This window comes from Petaurus breviceps, unplaced genomic scaffold (assembly GCF_028583685.1).
Source record: "Petaurus breviceps papuanus isolate PSGF00001 unplaced genomic scaffold, PetGlider_PUasm1.0 358, whole genome shotgun sequence".
Classification (NCBI taxonomy): Eukaryota; Metazoa; Chordata; class Mammalia; order Diprotodontia; family Petauridae; genus Petaurus; species Petaurus breviceps.
In genome coordinates, this window is record NW_027186291.1 from 70 (window position 1) to 12737 (window position 12668).

The window sequence follows — 12668 nt, forward strand, 5'->3', positions numbered from 1 at the left end:
TGTTTATACAGTTATTTGTATGTTGTGTTCTAAGTTGAGGGACTGAGTTGTTTTGTTTTGCCTTCTTTGTTATCTCCATCATTTAGTGCAGTTCCTGGCAAATAAAAGACTAAGGCTAGCTGACTGACACAAGCCCTCTTTCCCATCTACTAGAGCTCAACTCCAGTGAAGGAGTAACCTGGGTAAGCAGCACAGAAAACTGCCACATTTACAAGTTGGACAATGTTATATTTAAGATGCTGAGAACAAAGAGGAGGATGAGACCTCAGGCAGAGAATCATACAAACTGAGTAAAGGGAGACTATGCCACTTCTGCTTCTGAGACTAAAGAAGCTATTGGGTTTCCATCCCAATTTAACAAATAGTAGGAATCCATACCCAAAACAACTACACCATAGAATGCTTCCTATCCCTTTCTACCAGTAATTAAGACCTTAACAGCAATGCCAATTGGCGAGGGGGGGGGCAGGGTGCAAAAGGAGAAAAAATACACACACGTAAACTTATATTTCTTTATTCCATCTCCAAACCAACTTAACAAAATGTAACGTCTTCTGGATGTTCTTTTCTGATGACTTTTTAATACATTCAGAACCATCCAGGGGCTGCAAGGTAGGCATGCCTTCTTGCTCTGCCTCACATTTCATATTTTAACAATGGCAGAATATTACACAAAGCAGGGCCTTGCATGTTAAGGAAAGCTAATCCCAGCTTCCAGGATTTCTGCAGCAAGGACCAGGGAGTGTTGCCCCTGCTTGTCACCAACCTGGCACTGGGTGTAGATTAGCAATCTCAGAAAACAGGAAAACCAGGAGAAAGAATACAGCAGTAACTATAAAGAGTTAAAGGCTAGGGTGCTCCTCACTTTCTCCTTTGAGTAGGAAAGGGACAGGGATCAAGAGAATAACCCCAGATAAAAGGGTTATAGACCTGAGAGCAATGGAGTGTGTATGTATTGGAGAGATCAAGGTGTGGAACTCACTACACCTCAGAGCCCACCACCAGCAACAGAAGGGACAAGCATGAAGGCACACAAACACACCCTGCACACCCACACGCACAAGCACCACAGAATGTCTCAGCAGGACCTGAACGATCCCTGGCAGAGAACTCTAAGCAGCCACTGCCAGAACCACAGAAATCACCACAAGTTTTGCTCCCCTGGGATGAAGGGGAAGATATAAGGCACTGTAAGTAGCACTGTAGGAATTACCCAACTTCTATAGCTGTCTTAGGTAAAGGGAAAAGCAGTGAGAAAACACTTCGACCCAAAAGTGTCTTAAAAATGCTCTGTCCAAAGGCAGATTCTTCAGTCCCTCCTAAAGGGAAGGAAGCAGTACCTCTTATATGGCAGGTTTGAAAGAGCATGAAGTACAAACAGGAGGAAGGGAATGGCATCATGAAAGTGTCCAAAGACTCCCTCCCTTTCCCTTCCCCCAAGGTGAAGACTAAGTCAACTGCACCCCTCCCTGTGTCCCCCATTGTGCTTTTGCATGCTGCTTTAACTCAACTTAGTAAACAGGAGGTGGTTGATAACCCTCAGTGGTCTCTGCATTCTGGGTGAAGGGAGGTTGTTGGTAATTGTCTCCAGCAACTCCTGGGTAGGAGGCATAGGGGGCAGCAGGATCAGGGGTAGGGTCAATGTAGTTCTGGATGAAGTCATCTACCCCAGCTTTGTATCTCTGGTAGGCAAGAGCAGCCAGCAAGCCCTAGGGAAAGAGTGGCTTGTCAGGGTTTGGGTAGATGGAAAAGTTTGAGGAAGAGAAGGGAAGGCAGGAGAGATGGGACACCTAGCTCCCCTGCTGGTGTTGTTTCCCAGCCTTCTTACATTAGGAATGAGGAAAGGTTTAAGTTGGAAATCTGAGAAAAGAACCCTCTACCCAACCCCCCCTTTGCCAAAACCCACACCTCTGGCATCACCCACCATAGGACCACGGTCCCAGACCCCCACATACCCAAGTGAAGATGGAGAAGAAGCTGAAGGCGATTGCTGCCCGAGCTGAGTCAGCCCCCACCAACACGTCTGTGGGCTTGGTGGCTGCCCACTGGTTGGTGAGAAAACAAAATCCAACAAACCAGAGGAAGGTCCAGAAAGCTGGGGAGAAAATAGGATGTGGAAGAGCCAGCTCTCCATAACAGTCACCCACCTCCTCAAGTCAGAAAGTACCACTGGAAATTACCAAGGAACTTAAGTGGATCCTTCCCCATCCCTATCCCAGGAGCCACTGGACTAAATAAAGAGGGAGATGTGGATCCCTTCCCCAAAAGCCCATGGGAAAGTTACCTGAGAAGATCATGTCACTAATGACCAAGTACTTGCGGTCAGTGGCACTGCTAATCTGGGGGAAATAGACATCAACCACGAAGAAGAAAACAGAAGCCAGGAAGGCAAGCACCCCGATGGCTGTGCCATATCGGCAGGCATCCTCATTTTGGTTAAAGACACAGTGGAGCTCAGCTGAATGATGTGAATTAACGTAGCCTTCACCAATGATGCAGGAGAACACGATCACAGCAAAAAACTAATGAAGAAAAGAAGTGTCTGATGAAGCTGGGGAAGCCACACTGACACCCTAGAATGATGATTCCCCACCAATCTATAAACCCAGGATTTGAAATGAGATGGGACCTGGGAAAGATTGATGTGAGCCCAGATGATACTCCTGGCTGGTGTCTCTTCCTCTTACTGAATTTTGTGTTGTTTTATTTCATTTCATGACTTCCATGAATGATCTCAGAATGTGATTACTTTCTTGTTTTAATGGGGAGAGAAGTTAACAGTTGGCACTAACAATAAGCCTGCCTCTTCAGCCCTAGTTCATGTTATTCTCCTGCACACACATCTGCAATCCAGTTGAACTGAACAACTAGTTATTCTCAAAATTTCACATTTGTGCAGGCCTGGAATATTTTCCAACTCCACATCTCTGCCTTTCAGAATATTCCTCTACCTTCAAGTTACCATCTCTGTCACCTTTCCAATCTCCCTTAACTCAAAGTTTTCTGTCCCTCCTCAAATATCCCTAGAGCATTCTAAGGCTCTCCTCTGTCCCATCACTCTCTACCTTATATTGTATTTATGTGTATACATGTCCTTCCCCTGTCTCCATCCTGGCTTATCCCACCCCCTAGGACAGAATGTTATTCTTTGAGGTCAGGGACTATGTAATGCTTCATCTCTGCACCCCTGCACCATTGTTTAATAAATGTCCATTAATGAACACCATATTCATGTAAAAGATAAAATTCTGCCATAGATCAACGGGACATATGCCTGGGAATAATTCTTCCAGTGAGAACTGAGTGGTTTAGGCCTCTGAATATTCTAGTCAGTGGTCTTGCCCCCAAGATGGAGATTGTCCTGCCTAGCTTTCAAAGGCTGTTCTACTCTTGCTTACCCTCTCTATAAGCATTGATATAAATGTAGACACTAAATAAAAGGGCATTAATACAGCACAGCCACACCATTCAGTGTTGCCAGCTTTCCAGTGAAGATTAACTACTACACTAATACTATTCATGCCAGCTTGGGGCAGGTGGGGGAGGAGTGTAGGGTGGGAGTGAGGAAGACAGTTGAGATGTTAGCCTGAAGCTTGTAAGCTTTGGGCCAAAAATTAGTACATCTATGGGCCCCAGATCTGCCTATCCAGTTAATGATTTCACAAAAGGGGTACATATCTGACCTAAGAGTGAATCTAAAAATCAGGGTTCCAAAGGAAAGACTACTTCAGAGGAAATCTATTATAAGCTAGGGAATCCCCTACCACTAGCCCACCTTGCCCTGGATCGAGGGGCTGATCTAAAACAATGCTGCCTCAGGAACCAATCTGAAAGAGTAGCCCCTCCAGCCCTCCAATCACAAAAGGTATTTTCGTTTTCAATAGAACCCATCAGCTTGCAGTCAAATCATGTTCTACTCTTCAAGCTAAAACAAGAAATCTGTGGGAGGAGGGGAAGAAGTGGAGAGAAACAGTGTGCCCAGTCCCTCATCCCCTGGCACTACCAAGCCAATACATCACCTTTCCCTGAAGTAGAGCACATTTGTGCTCCTATAGGAGAGAGGAGCTTCAGCAAGAGATATATACTAAGCAGTGCTGGGGTGCCAGTCAGTATCAGTAGGCATTGTCTAAGCACTGAAGATGCCCTCTCCTCATCCTGATCCCAAGGAATTCATTTCAAGTACTGGTCCCACTGTTCTCCCCAGTGAACCCAGGGCCTTCTAAACATTCCGGGGCAGATTTTTCCACAATCGGTTCTACAAGATGTAAATAGCAATAGATTCATATTCGGGCTGGGCCGAATTCACGTTTTTCCCATCAGCAAAAGAGAGAAAAGAGCAACAGTGGTCCGAGCCCCTAAAACCTGATTTACAGAGGTTAGCCTCCCTGGGGCAGGGGGGCCAAACGCTCCTCGGTGCGGGCAAGGCTCACTCTTTTTGGGCCACATTTTCCTTCTCATTCCTACTTTTTTTTAAAGTCCCCTACTCATAAATCCCCAACCCCGGAATGTGATAGGGCAGACAGCCTGCCACCTGCCCCACAGTTTCGCCCAGGCTCCTCCCACTGCCAGCAAGGCGGCCCGGCCACCCGGTTAAGCCAGTCCCGGAAAAAATGGCCCAGACCGGACGAGGGAGTGGGGTGGAGGGGGTTGGGAAGCCGTGGCGCGGGGTGGAGGGCCAGGAGGGCCGGGTGGGCAGGGCAGGGAGGGTCGGGGGCCTGGTGCTAACAGGAGCAAGGACACCCCCGCCTGCCACCTGCTGTCCGCCGGAAGATTCTGCCCGCCCCAGCCCGGCGGGCCTGGGTCCCTCGGGGCTCCGGATGCTCACCATGCACACAGCCCGAACGATGACCTGCGGCTGCTGCAGGAATCGCCGCAGGTCGAAGCTGCCGCCGGCCTTGGCCGCCCCGTAGGCCCCACTGTCCATTTTGACGTTGACGTCGTCCCCTTCGCCACCGCCCGTGGAACGCGAACTAGAGCCTCCAGGCAAGGAGGGTGACACTGAGAGCTCCATGCCCCGCCCCCCACGCGCCGAGGGTGGGACCAGCTCCCTGCCCTGGGAACCCCCGGCCAATGGGCGCAGGGCCCGAGGCCCGCGAGCCACCTGCCTGAGAGAAGAGGTGGGGCCGCAGGCGGGGACAAGTCGTTTCCCTCCCCCCGCCCCCCACGGCTTCCCAAGGTCAGCCCCCGGCCGGCCTCAACCTTTCAACTCAGACTAACTGGCTTTACTGATTAACCCCCACCAACAATGAAGGCCCCTTTTCCAGCTAGGCCTCTCCTACCCTCCCCGGATCAGAATCTCCTAGAGGAAGGGACCTCGGGGGGCCATCTAGTCCAATAAACCTCTCCAAAATATGCCCCTGTACTTGACCTAGGGAGGGGAAGTAGCTAACCCAAAGCAGCCCATTTCTCCTTTCTATAGCTCTGGTCGTTAGAAAGTCCTTTGTATTCAACCAAAATTTGCCACTTTGTAATTGCCACCTGGGGTTTTGGAGACGAATCCCTCTAGGACGAGATAGCCTTTCAAATAAATACTCGAAGGCAGCCGTCTTTTCCCCCACAGATCTCTTCTCCAGGCTAACCACCATCCCCTCCCCCCTCCCCTCCTTGTTCCCTCAACTGATCCTCACGTGACTTGGCCCCAAAGTACTTCATTCTGGTCTGTCCCTTCTGCGCAATCTCCACTTCATGCCCACCAATGTGCTTCCTAAAATTCCGGAGCCAGAATTGAACACAGTACTCAGAAGTCTGACCCAGGCTTAGTGATTTCATATTATACCATTGGTTCTCCTTTTCATCTTGGAATCTACTAAAAAAAATGTCAGAACTTTCTCAGATGGGCCACAAATCAGTCTTCCTCTCTCCTCCCCTCCCCCTTTAGGGTACTAAAAACTAAATGCTTACGGGCAAACTATCTAGCTTTTTTTGGATACCTGCATAAGAAAGGTCAGGAATTTGGCTAAACTGGTATTGGAAACAATGGCCTAGTCCCAGGCCATTTTGCTTTTGGTGCCTTCCTATTTTTCCTCCTCTCCCATTTATTAGGAAGAAAGAGGTTTGGCGTTGAAAAACTGAGCATCACCGAACCCCGGAAGTGTTTGGTAGTTATTAAATCAATAACCTTTACATGTTTTATAGAGGTTAAAATCTGGAGGGAAAGAGAATACTTACCAAAACCAAACAGAAAATTTAATCCAACAAAAAAATTAAGTTCAGTGGCCTAGGCCGTGAACTGAACCGTTTCTTGTGTGTCAGTGGCATGAATTGTGCTCTCCCCCTTCTTGTGCCTCGGCCATCTGTACACCCCTCAATGAATGTACATGCTCCCTATGTTTGTACTTCCCCATCAGTGTTCCACGTTTGGCCACTGTTTACACTGTGGAAAAGTGTACCCTAGGCTTTATGGGAGATTTTTTTTTGCATTTTTTATTATGCATTTTTAAAAATTCCTTTGCTTTGAGTTAATTATATCCTCTAATGATTAAAAGTAAGTATATTGGTGGGAGCTTGTCAGTTATGTGCACCCAGACCCACAGATGCCTCATACAGAAGAGGTACAGGCTCTGGGAACCCCCTAGAAATCTGATTGAATCTTCCCCTTTGATGAGGCCTTTGCATGAGGCAATACCTAAACCTTTGTTACTAGCCTAACCCTCCATTATCCAGCTAGTCCCCACCCTTGATCCTCAACAGTTACACCCTTGAAATGGCCTAGCCCACCATTGTCTCTCTTCTCCAGGTAACCTCCAGCAACTTCACTCTTTTACTGGAGTCTAACCTCATTGACTCCTCCTGAAGACCCTCCCCAAACTCCTCCTCTAGACCACCCCTAGATTCCTCCCCCAACCTTAGACCCCATCTCACACCTCCTGGTGGGTGAGAGTGCCATAGAATGACCTAGCACAGACTTGCTCTATGTCAGATTATTCTGGCCTGTGGGTCCAATACAAGCATCACAGATACTGAGGCTCCTTAAGAGTCTACCCAATATGGTGAACTTTTGGTAAACTTTACTTTTATGTGGCTGAGAGAAGACTTGAATCAAATTCATTTGGCAGGACCCAGCCTGTTGGTATTTTGGAGTCTCATGCACCCCTAACCCTATACCTCATCATTTTATGGTAACCTCTTCAATACCTGCCTCTAGCTCTGAGGGATTCTCCTCAGGGCATGAACCCCACCCCATTATTCCTATTAAATTTCATCTTTCTGAGGATTCTTCAAGCTTCCAATTGTTTGGGGCTCTGGGCTGCGGCAGGTACTTTGACTTCCAGTTTCTGTGGGAAGATGGCGGAAGCCAACTCCATGTCTTCAGCAGCAAAGGACATGAGGGGAGCTGGCAGTCTCCATGTTGGGAGAGTGGGGGGAGTGAAAGAAGCTACATGAAGGAGTCAGCAATTAGTCAGATCCTTGGATCGCTTTGAATCCATGTCATACATCTATGGTTGTTGTCCTTCCAAGAGGACCAAAATGACATCAAGTTACAATTCTTCAAACTGTGGCTGTTCAGACCATTACAAACTCAGAATACTCTACCACAGGTTGGGTACAACCTATTCATGTGAACATTTTGAGTAGGTTCTCTAAATTTTCGCGTCTTAGTTTTCTTTTGAGCTATTTCAATTCTGCTTTGCTTATAGAGACCAGACCGTTCTCTGATGAGCCAGTGTCTCCCATGTCATAAAATCAATTCCAAAGTTCTTTTATTTTTTCCCCTTTTTGGAGGGCAATTGGGGTTAAGCAACTTGCCCAAGGTCACATGGCTAGTTTTTGTATTAAGTGTCTGAGGCCAGATTTGAACTCAGGCTCTTCTGACTCCAGGGCTGGTGCTCTACTCACTGTGCCACCTAGCCACCCCTATTTCCAGAGTTAAGAGAGACCTTGAGAGTGTCCTTGTTTCACCTCTTGTGACCACCATGTGAGCACTTTGTCCTGTGTGAATTCTCCATAAAATAGCAAGGTATGTTTGGCATTCAAACACTGTGGCCAGCTCATCATAGTTTTGTTCTCTGCAGTAGAGTTTGAATGCTTGGCAGTTTAGTTCAAAAAAGGACCTCAGTGTCTGGTATCTTATCCTTCCAGCTGATCTTCAGGATCTTCCTAACATAACTGAAATGGCAGTGATTCGATTTTTTTTTTTTAAGCAATCCAGGTTAAGTAACTTGCTCAAGGTTACAGGGCCAGTTATTTCTGGGTGTGGTGCTAAGTATCCAACTCTGGGGCCAGTGCTCTTACTCACTACCCCACCTGGCCACCCCCAATTTCTGTTGGTATACTGTCCAGGTTTCACAGGCATACAACAACAAGGTCATATGTCACTAGAGAGCAAGAAGAGGAAAGGACTGAATCCATGATGGGAACATTTTTAGGCATTAGTCTAGTATCCTTGTCAAGAAAAGAAACGAAGTAAGGGAAAATGCTATCCACATGCAGAGAAAAAACCATGGAGTCTGAGTGCAGATCAAAGCATACTGTTTTCTCTCTTTTTTGTTTTCTCTTTCATGGTTTTTCTTTTTGTTCTCATTCTTCTTTCACAACATAACTAATGTGGAAATATGTTTAATAGGATTGTACATTTATAGCCTATATCAGAGTGCATGCCTTCTTGGGAAGGGGGGAGGGGAGAAAGGGGGAAAAATTTAGAATTTAAAATCTTATAAATGTGAATGTTGAAAACTAAAAATTAATTTTTTAAAAAAAGAAAAGAAAAGAAGTTAATCTGGCAAGACTTGTTCATGATGAAGCCATGGTGGTTCTTTGTGATCACCAGGCTTTTTTTTCAGATGTTCACTAATCAACTGCTTAATAATACAGTTCTTATTAGTAAAACATTCTAGAATTCTACCAAGGAATAGAAGTCAAGCCCATTGTCCTACAGTTGGTAGTGTCCACTTTGTTTTCTTCTTTTAAAATCAAGACAACATTAATTTCTCTCCAATCTTTGCATAACTCTCATTCTTTTGTAAAATTGATGTATCCTTCAAATTTTTTTTAAATTATGAACTTAACATACAACAAATAAAATGATCATTTTTTTTTTTTGCCTTTTGGAGGGCAATTGGGGTTAAGTAACTTGCCCAAGGTTAAACAGCTAGTTTTTTTGTGTGGGTGTTAAGTGTCTGAGGCCAGAACTGAACTTGAGTCCTCCTGACTCCAGGGCCACCAATTTTACTCACCTAGCCGCAAAATGAGCATTTTTATATGCAATGCAAGCACATAAAAAGAGGATCATTCATGAAACTGCAAATCTATCTACAACTTGCTTTTCCTTTTAAACACATGATAAATTACTCAACATGTAACTGCCCTGCTTGTCTATTTCCTTCTGGCTTTCCATCTGTTTTGTAATGACCCTTTTTTCTTTATTTTCCCTTTCTTTTTCTTTGGTGATCTCCTTTTTTTATCACTAAATTGAAAAGAAACCCTTTTTAATAAACATACATAACTGAGCAAAATGTATTCTTATACTGTCCATGTCTGAAAACGTACGATTCATTCTACATTTTGATTCTATCACCTCTCAGTCAGGAGGTAAGCAATATGCATCATCAACAGTCCTCTGAAATCAAGGTTAGTAAATGCATTGATCAGAGTTTTAAGTCCTTCAAAATTGTTTGTTTTTTTTTACACTGTTGTTATTGCATAAATTGTCCTCCTGGTTCTGTTCATTTCACTCTGCCTCAGTTCATACAAGTCTTCACAGATCTTTTTAAAGCTGTCTCTTTCATCATTTCTTATGGTACAATAATATTCCATTTCATTACTATACCACATTTTTTCAGCTATTCCCCAATTAAAGGGAACCCCCTAAGTTTCTCTTTCTTTGCCACTTCAAAAAAAGAGCTGCTATAAATATTTTTGTACTTATTGGTACTTTCCCTCTTTAAAAAAAATCTCTTTGGGGATAGGCTCAGTAGTAGTAGTATCACTGGGTCAAAAGGAATCCACACTTTAGTTACTTTGGGGTCCTAGTTCCAAACTATCTTCTAGAACAACTAGATTCAACCTATAGCTTCACAAAAAGTACATTAGTGTGCCTGCTTGCCTGCAGGCCTTCCAATGATTGTCATTTTAGTTTTACCAATCAACTTTACCAATCTGATAGGCTTAAGATGAAACTTTGGAGATGTTTTAATTTTTATTCCTCTAATTATTATTAATAGGGTTATTGATAACTTTCATTTCTTCTTTAGAAAACTAGTGGGTGACTTCTCTGCTGGACTCCTAAGATTCCCTTCTCTCACCCTGCCCTTCTCCCTCCTCTCACCATCATGCTTCATTCTTAATCCATATCTCACTCACCAACCCCTTATTTTTCAGATAATAAAGCTGAAAGCCAAAGAAGTTAAATTACTTGGTCCAAGTCACATTGAGTGTGGATAAGCATGATGGACACAGCTACAGGACAACTACTATAGGATTTTTGGATTAGCAAGACAGGTAGCATCAAGGCAGATGGAAGACACCATCAAAGAAAAACAGTAATAAAATCTAGTATTTATATAGTGCTTCAAAGTTTGCAAAATACTTTAAAAATATTATCTCATTTTCTTTCAACAACTCTGTGAGGCAGGTGCTCTTATCATCCCTATTTTACACTTGAGGAAACTGAGGCAGACTAAATGACTTGCCCAAGGTTACCCAGTAAGTGCCTAAGGCAGAATTTGAACTCAGGTCTTCCAGACTCCAGAGCCATCTACTATGCCACCTCACTGCTTAGTACATTACAAATGAAGCCACAATGTTGTATCAGAAAAACAAAAATCTCACACATTCAGAACTGATTAAACAGTGTATAGATAAATACATGAACTTCAAATTCAGGAGAAGAAAACTCAGGAAACTTTTCAGACCATGTATCAGAAGTCTTATGATAAAGTTTCATAATCCAGGAAATGGTTTCTCAAACAGAACCTGAACCTAAATGAGATGATAAATCTTTTCTCCTTGGTTTATGGCAGAGAGAGAAAGGGCACTAACTGTCTTCAAAAAAAAATACAAGATTTTTGTCCCTTGACTGACATTGACTTACATATCCTTGAATTTACAGGCTCCTGTGTCAGTCTCAAGAAGATCAGGGGCAGCTAGGTGGCGTAGTGAATAGAGCGCTGGCCCTGGAGTCAGGAGGACCTGAGTTCAAATCCAGCCTCAGACACAACACTTACTATCTCTGAGACCTTGGGCAAATTACTTAATCCCAATTGTGCCTGCAAAAATAGAAGGTGATGAGCCCCAATAATCATGCTCCTAATAATTTTGTTGTTAAGTAACATCTTTGAAGATCTGGCCGCAGCAGGAATTTGATTGGGGGCAGGAGTATGTAGGTAAATGTTTTAACAATCAGTTCTCTGAAGAAAAAAATACTCAACACATTTTACAGTTTTACCTGTATTATTAATATTTTCTCCATCATGCTCTTAAGTCTGGACAATTCAGAAAACAATAAATCAAGGCCTGACTTGTAGCTTTTGCTCGATTTCCAAGGTATAAGTATTCACACTGACCATTTGTTAATTAACTCTCCTGAGCCAGGTACAAGCTAGGGCAGATAATCCTGGCAAAAGTCCTTGTGTAAAAACTATAGCCACGAACATATGAGGCTACAAAGTAAAGTGATTGGACAACACCTATTAATAACTTCTCCTGAAAGTTCTTAAGGTTACCGTGAAAATCTATGCCAACTTCAGACTTTTAAGTCTCTTTGGGCTTTATTTTGTATTGTGTTTAAGTTACAAATCTATTTAAAATAAATCATGGTTTAAAATAATTTAAATAGTTTATGGTTTAGTATTTTACTGATGTCTCCTTTTGCCCGTCCTAACTTCTAGATTAATTTTCCATTAATATTCAAGTATGCAATTTTCTTTTTTTTCTCTTTTCTCTTTCAAGACACAGAATTCCTGTCACAATACTTAATTCTTAGTCCTATTGCCCACTTACCTTCTATAAGAAGATATCGTGGTTTCTCATGGAAACTTTTGGGAAAAGGGAAGTATCCCAAATTCATGTATATACAATGAAAACTAATTTTAAACCTCATAATTTATAATTCTGTCCTCAATGTCTCATTGCAAACCCATACTGCATTCATAAAAAAGTCATTTCTATTTGACAACAAAATTGGAATTTCACAGGCAAGAGAATACATTTTATAAATTTAAAACTAGGCTGATTTTTAAATTATATACAGAAAAGGAAAAAAATCTGGATCAAAAGGGAAAGGAAATTTTGTATATGGTAAATTAAGGGAAAATCCCACTGAAAGTCACTATATATATTTGTGTTGTATTTCATGTTGAAAATTATAGAAATTTTGAATCAATACTGTTTGTTTTTTAAAATCTGTATTTTTTGATCAGTTGTCTCTTGGGGGAGTGGCTCATTGTCAAAGTTTGAAAGAGTTGTTTATATAGCTTGTAAATGAGATCATTATCAGAGAAACTTTTAGCAGATTTTTTTTTCAAAATTACCTATTTCCCTTCTAACTGCATTGATCTTGTTTGTGAAATTTTTTTTCAATTTTTTGGCAAACAAAATAGTTCATCTTATCTCCTTTAGGGATGAGCTAGAGCCAGCTCAAACCACTAATTGTTGAATTTTCAATATGAGCATTTATAGCCTCCTCTCCCCCCTCCAAAATTGACAAACTATAAATCAGAACTCGTTTTATT

At 43.0% G+C, this 12668-nt stretch overlaps 1 protein-coding gene across 1 annotated transcript; it reads right to left on the reverse strand.

Moving 5' to 3' along the window:
• Nucleotides 1–501: 501 nt before the first annotated feature.
• Nucleotides 502–5052, reverse strand: SYNGR2 (synaptogyrin 2). The gene is made up of 4 exons (XM_069097377.1): nt 4826–5052; nt 2285–2522; nt 1956–2095; nt 502–1709 (listed from the first exon to the last, which is right to left on the reverse strand). Exons 1-4 carry the CDS (start codon nt 5009–5011, stop codon nt 1512–1514), a joined length of 762 nt encoding a protein of 253 aa, XP_068953478.1. The 5' UTR covers nt 5012–5052; the 3' UTR covers nt 502–1511.
• Nucleotides 5053–12668: the final 7616 nt, after the last annotated feature.